Source organism: Toxotes jaculatrix, chromosome 2 (assembly GCF_017976425.1).
Source record: "Toxotes jaculatrix isolate fToxJac2 chromosome 2, fToxJac2.pri, whole genome shotgun sequence".
Classification (NCBI taxonomy): domain Eukaryota; kingdom Metazoa; phylum Chordata; class Actinopteri; family Toxotidae; genus Toxotes; species Toxotes jaculatrix.
Window position 1 is genome coordinate 29028460 of NC_054395.1, and position 18872 is coordinate 29047331.

Here is an 18872-nt window from a genome sequence, read left to right on the forward strand (position 1 = left end):
TCTGTTTTCTCTTGGCCTCCCAACATTCACAGGTACACACACACGGGATCAGACTCAATTACACTTAAATGCACACACACACACACACACACACACATACACCAGCTGTGCTAATGATTAACCCACATGTAGCCTCACCTCTCTGAGCTCTGATCCTGAACTGGAGGCGATGCAGCAAAGCCAAACCAAATGGAGCTGAACAGAACAAACTGCGACCGAGCAGCCAGATGGTAACAGCGTGATCCAACATGGTGCATGAACGCAGGCATCAAAAGTCTTAAAGCTCTTATTTATTTCTTCTTATCCCTTCTTAAAGAGGAGCTAACGAGAGGTTTTCCACTGTTAGTAAAACTTTATCAAAACGTAGCACTTTGAACCATGAACCCTTCTTGTCAGCTGACCTTAATGTCTCATCTCTAATTTATAATGTTTATGCACTTGTATCTGGATGTTTAGCCTGGTTACATCACCACAGACTACATTCATTTTATTGAAGGCATCAGCTGTTGTAAGTCGGTCGTTCTCGGTCACTCGCTGTAAACATGGGCTAACGTTATATTTTGGTCCTGCTGCTTATCATATAAAACCTCTGCTTACTTTTTCTGTTTAACCTCCGTGTCATTAACGTGACATCTACGATATAAACACATTCAGCGTACATGCATTTGAGCATTTACAGTACAGACAGAATTAGTGGATTAATATCAGTGGCTAGTTTATTTTCAAGAGATGATTATCATCGTGCTTTATTACCGTAATCTCCTGAAATCCCTCTAATCCCACAAAAAGGGAGTGAGACCAGAGACCAGAGTCCAGAGATGTAGGGACTGTACGGTTAGTTTGACTGTTCTCTCTCTGTGGGTCACTCATCATCAGGCAGCAGACACACTCTGTTAAACTGCCATAAATTATCATGGCAGTATAAACACTCTCTGCAGCATAAACATGGGCCTCATCTGTCACTGAACCTGTCAGAAAGAGATTACAGCACATGTAACGTATGAAATCTGAACCATACAATCAGACTCATTAAAATACCTCAGTCTATTTTAGACTGGGTTGAATTACACATAATTGTGTTTTGGTGGATATTTTATGTCTCAGTGGTTCTGCAGAAAACTGTAGTGTCTAAGAATTTGTAGCAGAAATTAACAGAAGACAAACGACACAGTTTGTCTGTCCTACATCGTCTCAGCTGCACAGTGTGCATTTACGTTGGTCTTACACATTAAGGGGGAGAAGGTCTTCTGTGTGTGTGAAAATGTATGTTCAAGTGTGTGAGTATACACATGTAAGCAGATATGTGAAAGCACACACACGTCTTCTTACTTCACAGATACTACAAACACCCATCAAACACACAGTCCTCCACATCTGTCTGCTCCAAACCCTGCTGCAAACACACACACACACACAGGACGTGAGGTTCAGCTGCATTTTAACACATTCCTGCTTTAGTTTAAACACACACCTGACAGTGTGTCTGCGGCCGAACTCTGCTCTGTACAGTGTCTGCAGGAGTCAGACTCTGATTCCAGTGTCTGTCTCAAAAAAAAAAAAAAAAAAAAAAAACAACAACTTTCCTGATCGGATATTTTCCCATAAAACACGTAAGAGGTGCGAGGACTCCGCAAAAATAAACAAAACTTTATTCTGAAGTAAGCAAATACACAAGTTAAGGACAGTCAGTCACTTAACAGTAATAAATTAAGTAAGAAAAACACTGTTCACAGTATTTGCATGTGCCTGTAATGTCAAACAATTATGGATTTTAAGTAAACGGAAAAATTGAATTGAGCTGTGAGTCCTGTGAGTAATGCTTCGGTCAGGAAGCTGCTGGTCCACAGCAAAAGATTGAAACCAGGAAATAGTAAATTTGGGTGGAAACCCTCCATTGAAAGTCACTTCCTAAAATGCTTGAACGGAGCTGAGGAAGGAAAGGAAAGAGGGATGGAGAGCCAGAGAGTTAGAGGATGCACGAGGGAGCGTGTGAATTAAAGTGTGTGTGTTTGAGAGAGAGAGACTGAATGAATGGATCTGATAGTAAAAGTGAAAGTTGAAACACAATACACAGGCATGTTATCAGCACAGACCAGAGCACAGTAATACAACTCCCCACAGCAGATCAGCCCCCCGGGGCAGATCAGCCCCCCACAGCAGAGCAGCCCCTCACGGCAGATCAGCCCCCGGGGACAGATCAGCCCCCCACAGCAGTACCATTTCCTCAGTTTACTTTTTTACATTTTTAAAAAGTAAAAATGAAAGTTTCAGCAAAGGACATCACAAACTGATTCACCTGCAAAGTACTAAACAAAACCTTAACCCCAACCTCCTTTTAGTGGGTTTTCTGGAGCTTTTGATCATATCAAATGATCTTCATCATCAGATGACGAGGAAACCTGTGGACAGTGATGAAGATCCATCACGACTCTTAAATGCAAATATTCCATCACTTCCTCCTAAAGTTTATTTCATGCACATTTCTCCTTTTCTGAGTCATCAGCAAAATACCATAAAAGTAGGAACAGAACTGTTAACCGGTTGTTTCTGTCCGTTCACCTGTGCTTTCATCTGAAAACAGCTGTTTGGAGTCAAATTACTCTGAAAACATTTGTTAGGTGATTTTCAGTGGATTATTTTTTTTTCTCCGTCCTTTTGATCACCCGCCTGTCTCCCGTGACTCCAGGCCCGTGTTTGTCTGTCTTTGACCGGGAGAGAGGACTCAGGGAGACCAGAGAATAGTGTTCAGAGGTTTTTTTTCTCCCTCCCTGCTGTGTTTTGGCCACACTCTGCAGGCTGCAGGTTTACAGACTAATCGGATTAAAAGCCTGGGTGAAGCAGTCAGTCGCTGTCGATGAAGGAGAAAGATTAACTCTTTCATTGTTGGGGGGTCTATTTCCACTTTTCTCTCTTCTTTTCGCTTTCTTTCACACTTCTCCTTTCTTTCTTTCTTTCTTTCCTTCTTTCTTCCTTCCTTTCTTTCTTTCTGTTTGAAGTGACAGTAGCAGGGTAAGAAGAAGAGGAATGTGAACTTTAGAGAAAAGTTCAAATGATGTTTTACCCAAAACACAATTGGCTGAGATAGGTACATACCATGGCATAGTTCAGCCTTTTGTGTCTGCAGTGTGTGTGTGTGTGTGTGTGTGTGTGTGTGTGTGTGTCTGCAGTGTGTGTGTGTGTGTGTGTGTGTGTGTGTGTGTGTGTGTGTGTGTGTATAAAAGTATTTCATTGAGAGGTAAAGTCCAATTCAGACTTCTGACTGTGTGCTATCACTGTGTCCTTTCAACTGTTGTTTGTTGTTTTCTTTTCTCATGCCGTTGCTGTTGCTGTTGTTGTTTACAGGTTACAGTGCGACTGCCAGCACAACACCTGCGGCGTGTCTTGTGACCAGTGTTGCCCCGGATACAACCAGTTACCGTGGAAACCAGCCACGACCTACAGCGCCAACGAGTGTGAACGTGAGTACAGCCTCATACTATGCGCTGACATACACGAGCATAAACAGAAGTACTGATGCTGCGCGCACACACGCAGACACACACACACACACGCAGACACACACACACACACGCAGACACACACACACACAGGGCTAAATCACTGATCCCTGCAGAGGAATGTGTTTTCTTTCATGTGTTGGTTCAACGCACGTCGTTGGCTTTAATTTAATGAAGCTGCAGAGACTCTGCTCTCAGTTCTCTTCTCCATTAAAGGCCTCATGGTTTCAGGCCTTCACGTTAAATATGAACATTACAGTTCACTTCTCCCTGTTTGTGCTCAGAGACGCTTTTTCTACTACTGAGCCTCCAGATTTTGGAAACACAGCTGATTCTGACTGAAACAGCAAACAACACAGTCAACATCAGTTTGTATGATCAGGCAGTTTGTGGCTAAACCTGATTTTAATTCTGATTTATTTAGATTTATTGAATGAGATTTTATATGTTCAATACACAGAGTGGATTCAGGATTTTTGGAGAATGATTCACTGATGTTCAGTACAGTATAAGTTTGCTATACTTTAACTAATGTTAATATTTGTTCTAAGTCATAAACTTGGGTGACTGCCGTATCGGCGACTTTGATTTCATGGAGATTATCAGCTGAAGGTTCCGATCGTGGCCTCGGACAATCTGTCTGACTCTTTTCTGTTTGAGTCTGTCGGGGTGAACTTGGTGTTATCAAAACGCTGTGAGAGTCGTCTGTTATCAAAGCTGCAGTTATATTTAACAAGGAACAACACGGGGATCACAATAGCTTCAGGGTCAGTAAAGGTCAACGCGATATGAACAGAACTAGAGAGGGAGGGAGACGCGGGTTCTGTTTGCAGTCCTGAGACAGGCCTGCATCTCAAGCTGCAGGTGTGGAGCTTGAAGAAAGACGGACGTCAGAAAGCTGGAGGGTCGGATGAAAGACGCAGCTGAGATGCACGTGGGGAAATGTTGGATCCAGTCTCTCGATCTCTGCTGCTTTGCTTCTGAATGTTCTGTTTTAACTGACTCTCATGAGTGGATCAGTTCAGTTGTGCAAGTGCAGCATTTATTGCTGGAATACCCCTTTAACATCAATGGCATTAACAACACATTAGATTTTTCAAACCAGTGCAGATGTTAGAATAATAAACCAAGTGTTTTAAAAAGTCTGGTGATAGAGACTATTGGCCGGTTGCTAATCTCTCACTGCACTGGATATGTGTTAAAAATCTGTTGCTATTTCAAAAATAAAGAAAAAAACAAACCTCAGGTCAGAGAAAAACACTCAGCAGTATCAGGCTGGAGTCAGAGCAGGAGGATAAGGAGCGCTGGTTTATTCAGCCGGCACCTCTCAGGCGCTGAGGGGCAGATAAGAGGGAAAAACCAGGGTTTCACTGACGCTGTGTGAAGAGTGAAGGTTGGTCTGGGCTTTGTGCACATGTGCTTCTTAAGAAGGCAAGTCTCTTTCTTTTATCTTAGATTAAGTGCAGTGATACAAGGAATCTTCTTACTGTGGGTGTAATGCTGAGGTTGAATTGGAGCCGTTAGACTTCAGTCTCTCGCATCAGTTACACAGACTCTGAAACAAGAGTTGAACTCGTTCTTCCTATATAGAAACCACCAAATAAACCTTTAAATGTCTGCTTTCAGGCTCATTTTCACAGAAAAAAACTTTACGGTGAACGTACGACTGAAGTCGAACAGATAAAATGTTGAACCGGAGAGAAACCAGATGCTCTGCTCTGTGACTCAGTGAAACCCTGAAGGAGACTCCAGCAGACTTTGATGACTGTTTTTGAAATAAATGATTCATGAATAAAGACGACAGCGTCTCATCACTGACTTTCATCAAATGTCCCGTCAAGAAGTGATTAAGTCTGTGTGGTTGTGTTAATTACAGCTTCTCTCATTTCATGTTTTTCATTTGTTTGTTTTGATTTGCTGAATTTGATCCTCAGTTTAATCTCCTGCGATAAATGAAGAGGAAACAGACTCAGTGTCTGTGTTTGAAGCAGCTTCATAGAGCAAACTGAGATTAAGGTCTGAGGTTGCTTCAGATGTCGCATGAGTTATACTTTGGCTTTTGAATGGGTTTAAACTGCTGTGCTTATTACAAACGTCTTATTAAGTGTGTAACTAACTGGTTAGTTTCCTTTTCTGTTGGATATTTTTCTTGTCTTTCTTCTTTGTCCTCTTCATTCTCTTTTTTCCTTTTATCCTGCCTCGTTTGTTGGCAAGCAGCAGGTTTTACCCCTCAGGTGAATGTTTACACTATTTGTTCAGAAAGCTGTGTGTGTGTGTGTGTGTGTGTGTGTCTAAAAGTTTATAGTTATTATTCCTCCTTTGTTATATTTTTACAGTTTACCGTATTTTTAATTTGTTAATGAAAAAATAAATACAGACATTTCACAGAGAACTTTGTTAAACTTCTCCGTTCTTTGTGTAAACGCGACCGATGCTAATGCGCTAGCCGGTCAATGGGATTCTCCATATTATGTTAGCATCGAGCTAATCGCTACTTATTACCACTTGTAGGTCGCGACGGAGCTTCCGCCCCTCGGTACACCGGCTTTGCAAACATTGCAAAAAGTTGGTTAGCCACCGTGCTGCTCGATGCTGGCCTGCTAGCTGGATATGGAAACTGTGGAATGGATTTCCTGAACAGAGGCTTATCTCAATGAGACGCTGAGTAATGAGACAGGCTGCCCTTAACAGCCAGTTAGCAGAGCAGCCGGCAGGCAATCACTTGTGGAGTCATTTCAGCAGACAACATTAAAGCACAGACATGGTTCATGGATCGGAAATCTCCGCAGGTTGGATCTGAAATTTCCGGTCCGTGAAAAATGCTGGTATCGGAACCCGATACCGATACTGGATCGGATCGGCCCCATCCCTAAACTAAATACAAAATGTGACAATTGTCTGATTGATGTTTGAGATATTTTAAATCTATCTGTATCTGTTGTTTGTTTATTGTTTGTTGTGTTTGTTTTTGCGTGTTTTAGCGTGTAACTGCCACCGTCACTCGTTTGACTGTTACTACGACCCTGAGGTGGATCAGAGGAGAGGCAGCATCGATATCAACGGACACCACAGAGGAGGAGGAGTCTGCCTCAACTGTCAGGTACCAAACACCCTGTTCAGGTGTTTTCACGTCTGTGATGCTGAACTGAAATAATAAAGTGTTCTGACTGCAGGTGATTAAAATTAGAGGATTTCTTTTTTAAAAAAACTTAGAGTTAGAAACTTTACATGATAAACAGTAAAAAATTTAACTGAGTTTTATTTCGCAGTCTAAAACTAATCAGAACACGTCTGAGTTTTGTTACTGATTTCGCTCACGATGAGGAAACTAATGCAAACTTTTCCTTCTCAGCATCACACCACCGGAGTCAACTGTGAGCTCTGCATCCCCACATACTACAGGTCACCTGACCACCCCATTGACTCCCCTCTGGCCTGCTCACGTGAGTGACAGTCGACCCTCAGATAACATGATCAGATGGACACGAAACTTAATTGTGAGCATTTATTTGTTTACTGTTTGTATCTCTCTTTGCGGTGGGCCTCCCCCCCTGCAGCCTGTGACTGTCAGTCAGAGTTTACGGATGGTACCTGTGAGGATCTGACCGGCCGCTGTTTCTGCAAACCGAATTATACCGGAGAGAACTGTGACTCCTGCGCCAGCGGCTTCATCAACTTCCCCGACTGTTACCGTGAGTAACTGACTGGAGCTTCAAGAGAATTGGTGCACGTGATTAAAAATGTGAAACTGCTGCTGCTTAGAAACTGCTGAGAAAAACCTCGCAAATTATTTCCTGGCTTCTAATCTCACTCTTTCCCTCCACCAGCCATCCCCACCTATCCCACCAACAACAACAACGGCGAAGCAAAGCCAGCGGGAGAGATCATCAGTAAGAGCTTAGACTTAGTCTCTGGGGCTGTGAAGCTGCAGATGTTTGTCTGATAAAGCTTTGTGTTCTGCTGCTGAAGCTGAAGCTGAAGTTTCAGTTCTGTTACCTCACATATGAACTACTGCAGTGAGTTCACAGTGAATGTTCTGACTGAATTATTGTGAATGGGCTCAGTTTAGAGAGATTATTATTTAACTACAAAATGTGCAGATTTTCACAATATGAACAATGAATACATAGAAATAAAAAGGAAAACTGAAAAAAAGAAAAATAAAAAAACATGAAAATGAAGAACAATTAACAAAATTAGACACAATTTTAAAAAGCTAAAAAGAACAAAACAAAAGAATAAAAAAAACAACAAGCTGACACACAGCTTCTCCTCCATGTCTCTCATATCTGCGTTTTCCCATGATTCCTTCTCACCTGCAGCTGTTTTGGGGAGTTTTGGGAAAATTGTTGCAGTTTGAGTGGAATTTCAGAGGAATGTGATAAGACTGAGACTCAGTTCAGTCCAGTCCATGTTTCTCATGTTCTGTATAACCACCTGCCGTGGTTCTGTTTGTGTTTGGTTTACTGAGGGGAGTTTTTTGTTTGTTTGTTACTGACAAATGATCAACATCTTCTCTCCGCAGACTGTGAGTGCAGTGCAGCAGGTACTGTGGATAACTCATGTAGACCGGATCCCCGAACGCGAACCTGCATCTGTAAACCAGGTTTCACTGGCGACCACTGCGACACCTGCGCTCCAGGTTTCTATGGACTCAACTGTCAGGGTGAGAGACGTGTGAGACAGCGATGTATGGACAGATAAACAGAAAACACACGAGCGCTGCAACTAATGATCGCTGTCATTATTCAGAAGTTGTTTTCCCTATTAATCAATTTCACCTTTAGTCTGTAAAAGAAAACAGTGAAAAAACACAAAAGACATCAAACAGCATTTGGTTAAATGACTTTATATTGTATAACTGCTTATTGAGGAGTTTGTTCAAATCACCAGACGGAAGAATTTACACACACAGAGACAAAAATACCAATACACAAATAGAGCGGCTTTATTTATCAGTTTGTTTATTTATCCTCTGAGTTTGCCACCCAGGAGTAACCACACACACGCGCGCACACACACACACACACACTCCTGAGTAAACAGCATTCCACAAACGTGTTAATCAGTGTAAATAGTTTCAGCTTTTAAACCTTTCCTTCAGTCAGTGAGGCTGCTGAGCAGACACGCACACACACACACACACACACACACACACACACACACACACACACACACACACACACACACACACACGCGCGCTCTTGTCTGTCTTTGTCTAGAGGAAGTGATATTTATGGGCCTGTGTTTTGCTGTGTGTGTGTGTGTGTGTGTGTGTGTGTATCTGTGTGTGTCCAGCATGTCAGTGTTCAGGTCCCGGCTGTCTGGACGGGTCATGTGACTTGGTGACTGGTCACGGTGTGTGTCGCAGTGGTTTCCAGGGTTACCAGTGTGACCAGTGTGCACCGGGCTACTTCAACTACCCTCTGTGTCAGCGTGAGTCATCTGCAAATAAAGTGTCCTGTGAAAACACCTTTACCTGCACCGGCCTCTCATTCCCAAAGAAACACTGCAGAACGTCCTGTTAGCATAGAAGTGTTGCTGGTCTCTGTGACGACTCGAACGGGTATTCGATGAATACGTCTGGTGGACGGCTGATCACTGGTCTCTGTCTCTGTCCCTCTCCCTCCCCCTCCTTCCGTCCCTCTCTTCAGTGTGTGGTTGCAGTTCTGTCGGCTCTCTCCCTGAAGTCTGCGATGCGTCTGGTCGCTGTCTGTGCAAACCGGAGTTTCAGGGACCTCGATGTGAACAGTGCAGATCTGGATTCCACTCCTACCCCAACTGTCAAGGTACACACACACACACACACACACACACACACACACTCACACTCACACACACACACACACACTCACAGAAAGCTGGAGAGAAAGTCAGATTAAATGCATCTGTTACTGCTGATCTCCACATGCTGTAATGAAAAAAGAAAATGTAATATCCCGTTGCACTGTACACACACAGACTCACATGGAGACACACATGGTAACACTTAGGCACCTTTTTATGAAGTGTTATATTGCCTTGTTAAATTTTTATGATTTTTAAAGCCTTTTCGGTGTAAAACAGAATGAGTCCAGCACAGAAATGGACAAAATGTTAAAGCTATGACAGACACACACACATCGTAAGGAAAGGAGACTCTACTACTCTAAAACATGGGTGGTTTGAGAGTTGCTAGGTATTCTCTTCTCCCACAGATGGACGATAGCAATTACATAATTTTATTCAAACCCAAAACTTGTCAGAACAATTTAGGTAAAACTGAAGAGAAACTTCTCCCATATTTAACACGCAAATTTTTAAATGTAAAAACAACGGTTTATAATTTCAGAAAGGTCTGATTCATTAGAACGTTAGAAACATTAAACACATATTTTTATTGGCCAGCTATGATTTGGATGAAAGTTTCTTGTGTGAATGATGAATCATGCACAGAAATCATGCATAGTTTTCACAGCTGAGTTATTCCCGGATATCGACTCGATGACTTTGTCTTTTACTTCACGTTTTGTTCGTGCTGTTCTCTGTAACGAGTTGTCTCACTTCCTGTCTCCTCAGTGTGCACCTGTGATCCTCGCACCTCATTGGACACCAGCTGCACCGCCTCGGGTCTCTGCCACTGCCGGCCCAATTACGGCGGAGCGTCGTGTGACCAGTGTGCTCCTGGTTACTATGGTTACCCAAGCTGCACACGTAAGTCGCTGAAATTTAACACTAAATGAGACGTTATCATTATGGACTGACAAAAAGGGACAGATGAATAAGTGGAGTCGTGCTTGTTGCAGCCTGTCAGTGTTCGGCTGAGGGTTCCCGCTACACCAGCTGTGACCGGGTGTCAGGACAGTGTGTGTGTCTGCCCAACGTGGTGGGACTGAGGTGTGACAGCTGTGCACACGGCTCCTACGGCTTCCCCAACTGCCAAGGCAAAGACACACACACACACACACACACACACACACACAGTAAACAGGGAAATTCTAACATAATGGAAGTCAGGTGTGACAGCTGCAGTTAATGTGACCTGCAGCTGAACACATAGTGCCACATGCAGGTGTCAGCAGCCAGAGATTATAATGCAGACTTCACCCCTGCTCAGTATCAGTCCAGTCCATTAATACAGTTTGATTTGTTTATGTATGAATCCAACTCGTTTAGAAAACAGAAACGTTCGACTAATAAAACCGTAATGAAATATGATTTTTAATGAACCGACTGCAGTAAAAGTCCTTCATGAGATTCCACTCATACATAAGATCAGATACCCAACACTTAAACTTACAGTTAAACTAAAACAATACAGTTATTCTAAGATTTATCAGTATGTTCAACGCACCATCAGCAGTAACCATGGAAACTCAAACTCACACATCAGCCTTACAACAAACTGACGATGTTTTCTTTGACGTTTAAAGCTGGTACCTGTCATCCAGTGGGCTCTGTTCAGCACACCGTACAGTCACCGGTGGTGAGTGCTGTTTTTTATTACTTCATGGTGTAACAGTAGGTTGTTCATGACTGCATGTTGTGTCCTTGCAGACTGGTTGGTTCTCACTGCCACTGCTGACAGATCTTCCTTCATATTATATATTTACCCTGACGTCCTGTTTCATTCAGAATTCATGTAAAATGTCTTAAAATTTCAGTTGAATGCAGGAAATACGCTGTAACTGCGAGTCGTGTTGATTTTAGTTTGCATTAAACTTTTCAGTAGAAACTTCCTGATTGGTTTTATGATGCATTTCTTCACTCAGGGCCAGTGTGAGTGTCGTCGCCATGTGGAGGGCCCAGCCTGCGACAGATGTAAACCTCTGTACTGGAACCTGTCTCCTGACACTCCTGAGGGATGCTCCAGTAAGACACGCCACAAAGACACCAACACACACACAGACAGGACATTATGCCTCACTAGAATGAATGGAGTAAATGTGTATGGACTGATGTGCGTGTGTGTGTGTGTGTGCTCTCTCCTGCAGACTGTGAGTGTCACATTGCAGGGACTCTGAGTGGCGTAGCAGAGTGTGCACAGGTGAGCGAGTTACACCTTCCTCTGAAATGCACTGTGTATATTTTGACTTTTAAAAAGCATTTTTACTGAGTTTTAACTCTGATTCCATTGTGTAGAGGTGAATATGCTGTGATATTATCTGGATCCTTGTGTTGAAACTTTGATCATTACATCACAATGGTTGATACTGAGCTTTTTCTTAATGAAAGAATATCTGAGAGTAATCTCCATGTTTCCTGGTGTCGTATTCACATTAATCACTTCTTTCTTGCGCCTGACAGGAAAGTGGTTTTTGTCACTGTAAGCCGAACGTTTGCAGTGGAACCTGCTCTACCTGTAAAGATGGTTACTACAGTCTGCAGGAGCACAGCTACTTCGGCTGCCAGGGTAAGTTTTCATCAGGTCAAAGTTAGAATCACGCTTTAGAGCCACTTTACGTTTCCCCTTAAAACAAAGGCTTGGGTTTCACGATGCCGCTCTATTAAATCTCTGTATCTATCTCGTGTTGATGTTTCTATGTGTGTTGTGTGGTTTGTTGTCAGGTTGTCAGTGCGACATCGGGGGTTCAGCAGGTCAGTCTTGTGGAGAGAGAAATGGCCGCTGTCGCTGCAGACCCAACGTGGAGGGAGCGAAGTGTAACCTGTGAGTTCAATAAGTAAACAGCAAGACTAGTAAAGATGGTTAATGGCTTTACTGGTGTAGTTCCACTTGCCACCTTTCACAATAATTTCACTGAGAATTGAGGAATCAGACATTTATCAGACAGTAAACACATAGAAAGGAAGGTTTTTTTTTTTTGGAAGTTCCTCTCAACCACTCTTTGTCTCCTTTCACTTTCTAAATGTGTTTTGTCTGCAGACCTCGTCCAGACCATTACTTCCCAGACCTCCATCATCTGAAGTTTGAGATTGAGGAGGGGACCATGCTGGATGGCAGACCGGTGCGATTTGGCTACAACCCGCTGGAGTTCAGAGACTTCAGCTGGAGGGGTTACGCTCAGATGTCCCCAATCCAGGTAGGAACAAAGCTTTTTAACCTCTCACCTTTTGGCGATGCAGTAAATCTCCATATACTTTCAGAGGAATTGACTGGAATTAACTTTTTAAAGAAACTACAGTAAAAAGCAGAAAATGTTTGTTTTTAACGCGTCATGGTGCAGAGGTTTTTGTGACTGTGGCCCATCGTTTATGCTCCTCCTGCATGACGTAAGCAGCTTGCTCCATGGCTGAATGTGGACATTTAGAGGGACATTTCTCTTTGGTGAAGTTACATCTCAGCACATAAACCTCTGAAGTTCACAAGTTTTTATTTTTGTTAATGAAATGAAGAATCTGTAAAAGGCTTAAGTAGACTTTTCCAGTTAGTAGCTACAGCTACAGCTGTTTGTGCTGAGAGGTGAAAATCCAAAGAGAAGTGTGTTGGGTTGTATTTGGGGGTTAAAGTGGCTGCTGGTTTGCTTTTGGTGGTGAAGGTGATGGTTTCTCTCTGTGTTGGTGTTTTCTCCACTGTCATCCCTCCTTCATTCTTCCTTGCCCCCCCACCCTCCATCCCTTGCTCTGCTTTTTCTCTCTGTCTTGTGTCCTAATCCTTCCTGCTGCCTTGCTCACTGGTCCCTGGGCAGTCCAAGGTGTTTGTGTCGGTGTCAGTGAGCTCTCCGGACCTTTTCCATGTGGTGCTGCGTTACGCCAACTGGGGGGGTTCGGATGTTTGGGGCAGGGTGTCGGTCATAGAGGACGGCAGGAACTTCCACTGTGGTAACTGTAAGTGCGACGCTGGGACTATGACGCTGCTTCTCCTCTTTCTGGCCTTTTGATGGAAGAGGGACATTCTTCTGTCCTTTCTTATTCCCTCCATCCCTCCCTTTAACTCATGTACAGTGCAGTGAATGCTGGTGTGATAACTGCACATCCTGGTTTTGAGCGGCTGTTGGTGGCGGCCTCTGCTCTCGCTCAGGAAGCTCTTTCTCCTCTCACCTTCGGGGCCACAGATCAGTGCAGAGTTCAAGAATATAAGACTTAAGGATTCATGTCCTCTGTCCTCCACACTTCCTCTTCTCCCCCCTGCTCCTTCCTTTTCTCCCGCTGATCCCTTGTGGCCCCCGACCCTGTAGACCGCAGTGAAGCTTCAGGTTTATGTGAGCGAGGCAGACGTCTATCTGACTCGTTTCATCCTCAGATATGTAAACTCTGAGGGCGCCACCTCCAACGGTAAAATCACAGCCTATCAGGTGAACCGCAGAGGTAGGTCTCCACCAATCACAAGAGAGTATGAGTATGAACGTGTTTGACTTTGAGCCTGAACAAAACACCAGAAGAATAAACGTGGGAGTGTTTGTGTGTGTTGTCAGTCCCCTGGTTACACGGAAATTGTAAAAATTTTGTTCTATTTTTTCCTCAAACTGTTTTTATTTAGTTTCATTGCTGTTAATTTAGGTTATGTTTCCTAATTTTCACATTTTTTATTCAACATTATTCACTTATTCTCTCTTTTGATCGTATTTCAGCTTTAATATCTAACAGCGTTGTGTGTTGTTTGTGGTGTGTGTGTGTGTATTTGTTTCCCAGGTTCAGAGCAGTCCAAACAGATCGTCTTTGCTCCGAGTGTGGAGCCCACGTTTGTCAACGTTCCCCAGAATAACTTTGTGGAGCCGTTTGTCCTGAACCCGGGAACCTGGACTGTGGTTATTGAGGCTGAGGGAATCCTACTGGTGAGACACACACACACACTTGTTTTTGTGCGTGTACAGAAACACTTTGGCCTTGAACAGGAAGGAATGCATTGTCATGTTTTGTTGAGATAAAGACCAGAATGTTATTATTCACCAAAACCCCCATAAACAAATCAACACGTTTGTGTTTTCACTGTGAAATTTACACTGTGTGTGTTTAACTCTGGGTTTTACCCTCAGGATTATTTAGTCCTGCTGCCCAGTGCCTACTACGAAGCTCCCATCCTGCAGATCAGAGTCACCGAACCCTGCACCTATGGCTCTGTACCCGACGCCAACCAGAAGTAAATAAATACAGATACTTCAAAATAAAATAATAAAAATCAGTTAGTGGCAGAAAAGTACAGCTCAGTATGTGTTTATATGTCTAGCTAGCACTCTATGATGCATTGAATGTGTTTATTTGAGGAATAGTTTGATACACTGGGAAATAGGCTGAATTGAATTTGAAGCTACAGGCAGCAGCCTGTGAAACAGGTTTTAAACTCGTTGTTCTCGGTGGAGTTCTGAGTCAAAGTCTAATTCTGTCTAAGTTCTTTCCTGGAAACTTCCCCCACAAAGATGCAAAGAGCCTGAAAATATCCTCAGAGTCAGAATCTTACCTTCCTGTCCTTCTGAGGACATTCAGTCTTTATATTTGTGAAAACACATGATAACTTTGGCTTTTAGTCTGTCTGTCCTCCCTAAGCTCTCTCTGTCTCTCTCTCTAGCTGTCTGCTGTACAGGTATCTCTCCCTGGACTCCTTTCCCTCCATCTCCGGTAACGATGCCAGCTGCCGCAATGACAACCACCTGCCACGCCCCTGCCCCACTGAGAAGGTCACCCCGCGGCACCCTGACATGGCCGTCTGCAGCGGCTACGATGTAAGAGAAGGAGAATTAGGAAATGTTTGTGTAACGTGTACACTGAGCCATTCAGACTTTTCTGTGACACACCAGTTTTATGCTTTCATGTCCAAACTCAGATCAGCGTCGAGCTGCAGGGGCGGCTGCCGTCTGCAGGTGATTACGTCCTGGTGGTGGAATATTCCAGTGAAGAAGAGCTGCCACAAACTTTGTCTGTCACCGTTAACATGCCGGGATCACGAACACACCAGCACCGTGTCACCCTGCTGCACTGCAAATACAGGTACGAGGCTGATCTCAGTATTTTCCCAAAAGTACTTACTTCTGTGGTCTTCTAAAGTTTCTTCTACCAGCAGCTCCTCAGGGCTTTTTATGGAAATACTAAAAGAAATATGGTTAGATTACGGATGATGGTATTTTTTTTAAACATGTTGGGTGGGGGGCATTTTGTAGAATAAGTGGCAAAAAATGGATGTACACCCTAAGTAAGAAATGGACACATGCACAGATGCAGAGGTGAGTGTTTGGCAGGAGGATGCAAACTGTCTGTCGTCCTTTGTAAAAGAGGAGACTGTATTTAATGTGGCTGCGTGTTTTTTACTGTGGACTCAGGTGGTTTACAGTTTACTGTTACTGTGTGTGCTTCATCAAGTCTGTCAACAGCTCTTAATCACTGTGTGTGTGTGTGTGTGTATAGCTTCCTGTGTCGTGTCGTGGCCATCGATGCACAGAACAGAGTGGCTGTCTTCTCTCTGCCCGCTGACACCGAGGTCCAGCTCTCCTCCGACCGTGCCAGCTTCTTCCTGGTGAGAATTCATTAACCGTCTGATTTTGAGTTGACTGATGGATCCTTTCAGCACTTCTGTTAAAAAACAAACACACAAACTGTGTGTTTCTTCTTTGTCTGCAGCACAAACTGTACCTGGTGCCTAAAGACCAGTTTACCATGGAGTACGTTGAACCTAAAGTCCACTGCATCAGCACTCACGGACAGTTTTCACCTGACAGGTAGAGTAACATAAGATAAGTGTTCATAAATATAAAATCTGCCACATAAATCAAACAAAATCCATGTAAACCGTCCTCTTGTTGTCTGTCTTTCCACAGTTCCTCCTGCGCCCCCTCGCGCTTCCAGACCCCGTCAGACTCGCTGGTCTTGAAGGACGGCCAGAGCTCCTCCATGCAGGAGCCCATCCTGGCCTCCCCTGCAGAAGCTCCTCCTCTGCCCTTCCACCAGAGCGATGAGCCGGCCTGGGGCAGAGGAGACCGACCTCCCCACGGAGCCGATAACAACGACCACATCCGACTGGACTCCCTGCAGGTACGAGTGCTGATGGAGGATGAGAGTTAGTTGGTTGACCTTCCAGTTCTGCAGCTTCTTTTTTTTTGCATTTAGTTGGTAGAAGCTCAGAAGAAGATCAGTTTATCACACTGAGCTTCAGTTACAGGAGTAAGTAATCAAATCAAATCTTTCTCTTCTTTCATCGTCTGTCTTTTTTTCCCCCATCTTTTCCTTCATCATCCGCCTTACCCAGAATGCAGCAGTGTTCTCGACTCGTGTCCACACCCTGGGGCATTACGTCTTCATCCTCCACTATCACCAGCCTGTCCACCCCACCTATCCCGTGCAGGTCTACATTAACGGAGGACGAATCTGGCAGGGTAAGAGCACGCACTGCGTATTGGAGATATAGAATCTGCCATCAGCCAAAAATCTGCTGTGAAAAGCAAATTAAACTCTGGAAAGTTAGACTAATCTTCACCAACTCTAGAGAAACCTTTGATTTCAGCGTTTGAAGAACACATTTAATAAATTTTACTTCACTCCGTGTGCTTTAGGACACACCAACGCCTCCTTCTGTCCCCACGCTTACGGCTGCCGTAACGTCCTGATCTCTGAAAATAAGATCATTCTGGATGTAACAGACCACGAGATCTTCATCACAGTGCAAATACCTGCAGGAAAGACACTGTGGCTGGTAAGGTTTCCTGCCTCGTTCATCACCTTTCCCTCTCTGTTCTTCATTTGGGTACTTTTATTCTGAAGTCTCTTCTGTAAGGTCATTATACTTATACCAGGATATTTTCACGTTGTCCCACAATAAATACTTTTACATCTCTTGTACATTTTTGTTGATGCTTCCATTTCTCTGGTGCTGTTATTGTGTTCAGACCCTGTGGGACAAATGATGACAGTGCATTAGCCTTTGAAACATTTCACTTATCTTTCAGCTAATGTCATATATTTCACACTTAACACGTCACGTTGTCATTTCAGAGATTCGATCACAGAATCACCAATGAAAATTGTTTAATTTTACATTAGATGAATGCAGCAGGAAAAAAAGAACTCAGGTTATTTTCTGAAAGCTCTAATCCTGTGGTGTGACCAGTATCCAGATGAAGAATGTTTGTGCTGTGTCTTTCCAGGATTATGTGCTGGTTGTGCCTCAGACGAGCTACAGCTCCAGTTACCTGAACGAGGAGCCTCTGGACAAATCTTATGACTTTATCAGCAGCTGTGGCCAAAACAGCTTCTACATCAAGTCAGTATCTTAGCAGGAGAAGTTCAGTATGTGCCACAGACACAGACAGTTTCAGTTTAATGAGCCGTTGTAAATCTTTTTTCTTCCTGCAGTCCCGCCACCGCCTCTAAGTTCTGCCTCAGCTCGGCGGTGTCTCTGTCGGCCTTCTTCAACAACGGGGCGATGCCGTGTGCGTGTCATGAGGTCGGAGCTGAGAGCGACACCTGCGAGACGTTCGGCGGTCAGTGCCGCTGCAGACCAAATGTGATTGGCCGAGACTGTTCCATGTGCGCCACGGGCTACTGGGGATTCCCCAACTGCAGACGTGAGTTTCTGGTTGTCTTTATCAATACCTGGTGGCACAGTTGGCACACACAACTTTTCAGCCTTTGACCCCAATATTTTTTTCATACTGATATCATAGAGAATGATTCACAGACCTCTTAGCATCTGTAATATGTTATGATGACAGAAATTTCTGGATTTGTTCTCTCTTTTTTCTCCATCCTTTCTGTTTTTGAGGAAGAAAACAACACAGTTTCTCTTTTAATGGAGTTTGTCTTTTTCTGTTTCTCCTCTGCTCTCCCCTGCAGCCTGTAACTGTGGTACGAGGTTATGTGAACCTGTGACCGGTGATTGTATCTGCCCTCCAAGGACTGTGCGGCCCGAGTGCACCCAGTGTGAGCCCCAGACGTTCGGCTGCCACCCAGTGGTGGGGTGCGAGGTCTGCAACTGCTCTCTGCCCGGCATCATCTCCCGCGACGTCAGCTGCGACACGCTCAGCGGACAGTGCAGGTAGGACATGAGGACGCGGAGGACATGGACATGATGACTGATTATTGCTGATGCACCTCAGGCACATCGTCTCTGGCTCAGTGTCAGAAGCAGACCCAGCTTCCCTCTCGGAAAGAATCAGATCAATAAATTCGGTTTCTTCTCATTTCCTCTCGGTGAAGGGCTTTTATTCGGTTCAGAATCCATAAATCATCCTCTGCTCCCCACGCTGCCTCCACTGTGCGATAGATTTTTTGATAGATTTTTGATTTGGCACGTTCAGCTCTCAGATGTCAGGCCCGTGTTTGTAAAAGCCTAAAAAGGCAGTGATTGTTCGCCCGTTTTTTTTTCTCCTGACATGATCCTGGCTCTGATTCAAACACAGGGTTGATTGCCTGTATGTTTGGCCAGCTGTACTTGCCAACTCTTGTCTGTGTTTTGTGGAACCTGCAGGTTTTAAAACATGAGCCTTCAGTCAGGCCTGGTTCCCCTGAAGT

The 18872-nt window shown here is 44.0% G+C and overlaps 1 protein-coding gene across 1 annotated transcript in view; it reads left to right on the forward strand.

The window, feature by feature from the left end:
• lama5 (laminin, alpha 5) overlaps positions 1-18872 on the forward strand; it is a 73983-nt gene that overhangs the window by 36398 nt on the left and 18713 nt on the right. The window contains exons 7-35 of the mRNA XM_041061451.1: positions 3343-3458; positions 6479-6597; positions 6850-6940; positions 7055-7189; positions 7325-7387; positions 8023-8163; positions 8796-8933; positions 9152-9286; positions 10056-10190; positions 10283-10420; positions 10910-10962; positions 11249-11348; positions 11471-11523; positions 11784-11889; positions 12045-12144; positions 12361-12517; positions 13124-13262; positions 14067-14209; positions 14411-14514; positions 14941-15094; positions 15196-15359; positions 15774-15882; positions 15987-16084; positions 16184-16397; positions 16612-16738; positions 16916-17055; positions 17507-17622; positions 17715-17926; positions 18195-18396. Of these exons, the coding sequence (XP_040917385.1) occupies positions 3343-3458; positions 6479-6597; positions 6850-6940; positions 7055-7189; positions 7325-7387; positions 8023-8163; positions 8796-8933; positions 9152-9286; positions 10056-10190; positions 10283-10420; positions 10910-10962; positions 11249-11348; positions 11471-11523; positions 11784-11889; positions 12045-12144; positions 12361-12517; positions 13124-13262; positions 14067-14209; positions 14411-14514; positions 14941-15094; positions 15196-15359; positions 15774-15882; positions 15987-16084; positions 16184-16397; positions 16612-16738; positions 16916-17055; positions 17507-17622; positions 17715-17926; positions 18195-18396 (3702 nt within the window). The remainder of the gene's footprint in view (positions 1-3342; positions 3459-6478; positions 6598-6849; positions 6941-7054; positions 7190-7324; positions 7388-8022; positions 8164-8795; positions 8934-9151; positions 9287-10055; positions 10191-10282; positions 10421-10909; positions 10963-11248; positions 11349-11470; positions 11524-11783; positions 11890-12044; positions 12145-12360; positions 12518-13123; positions 13263-14066; positions 14210-14410; positions 14515-14940; positions 15095-15195; positions 15360-15773; positions 15883-15986; positions 16085-16183; positions 16398-16611; positions 16739-16915; positions 17056-17506; positions 17623-17714; positions 17927-18194; positions 18397-18872) is intronic.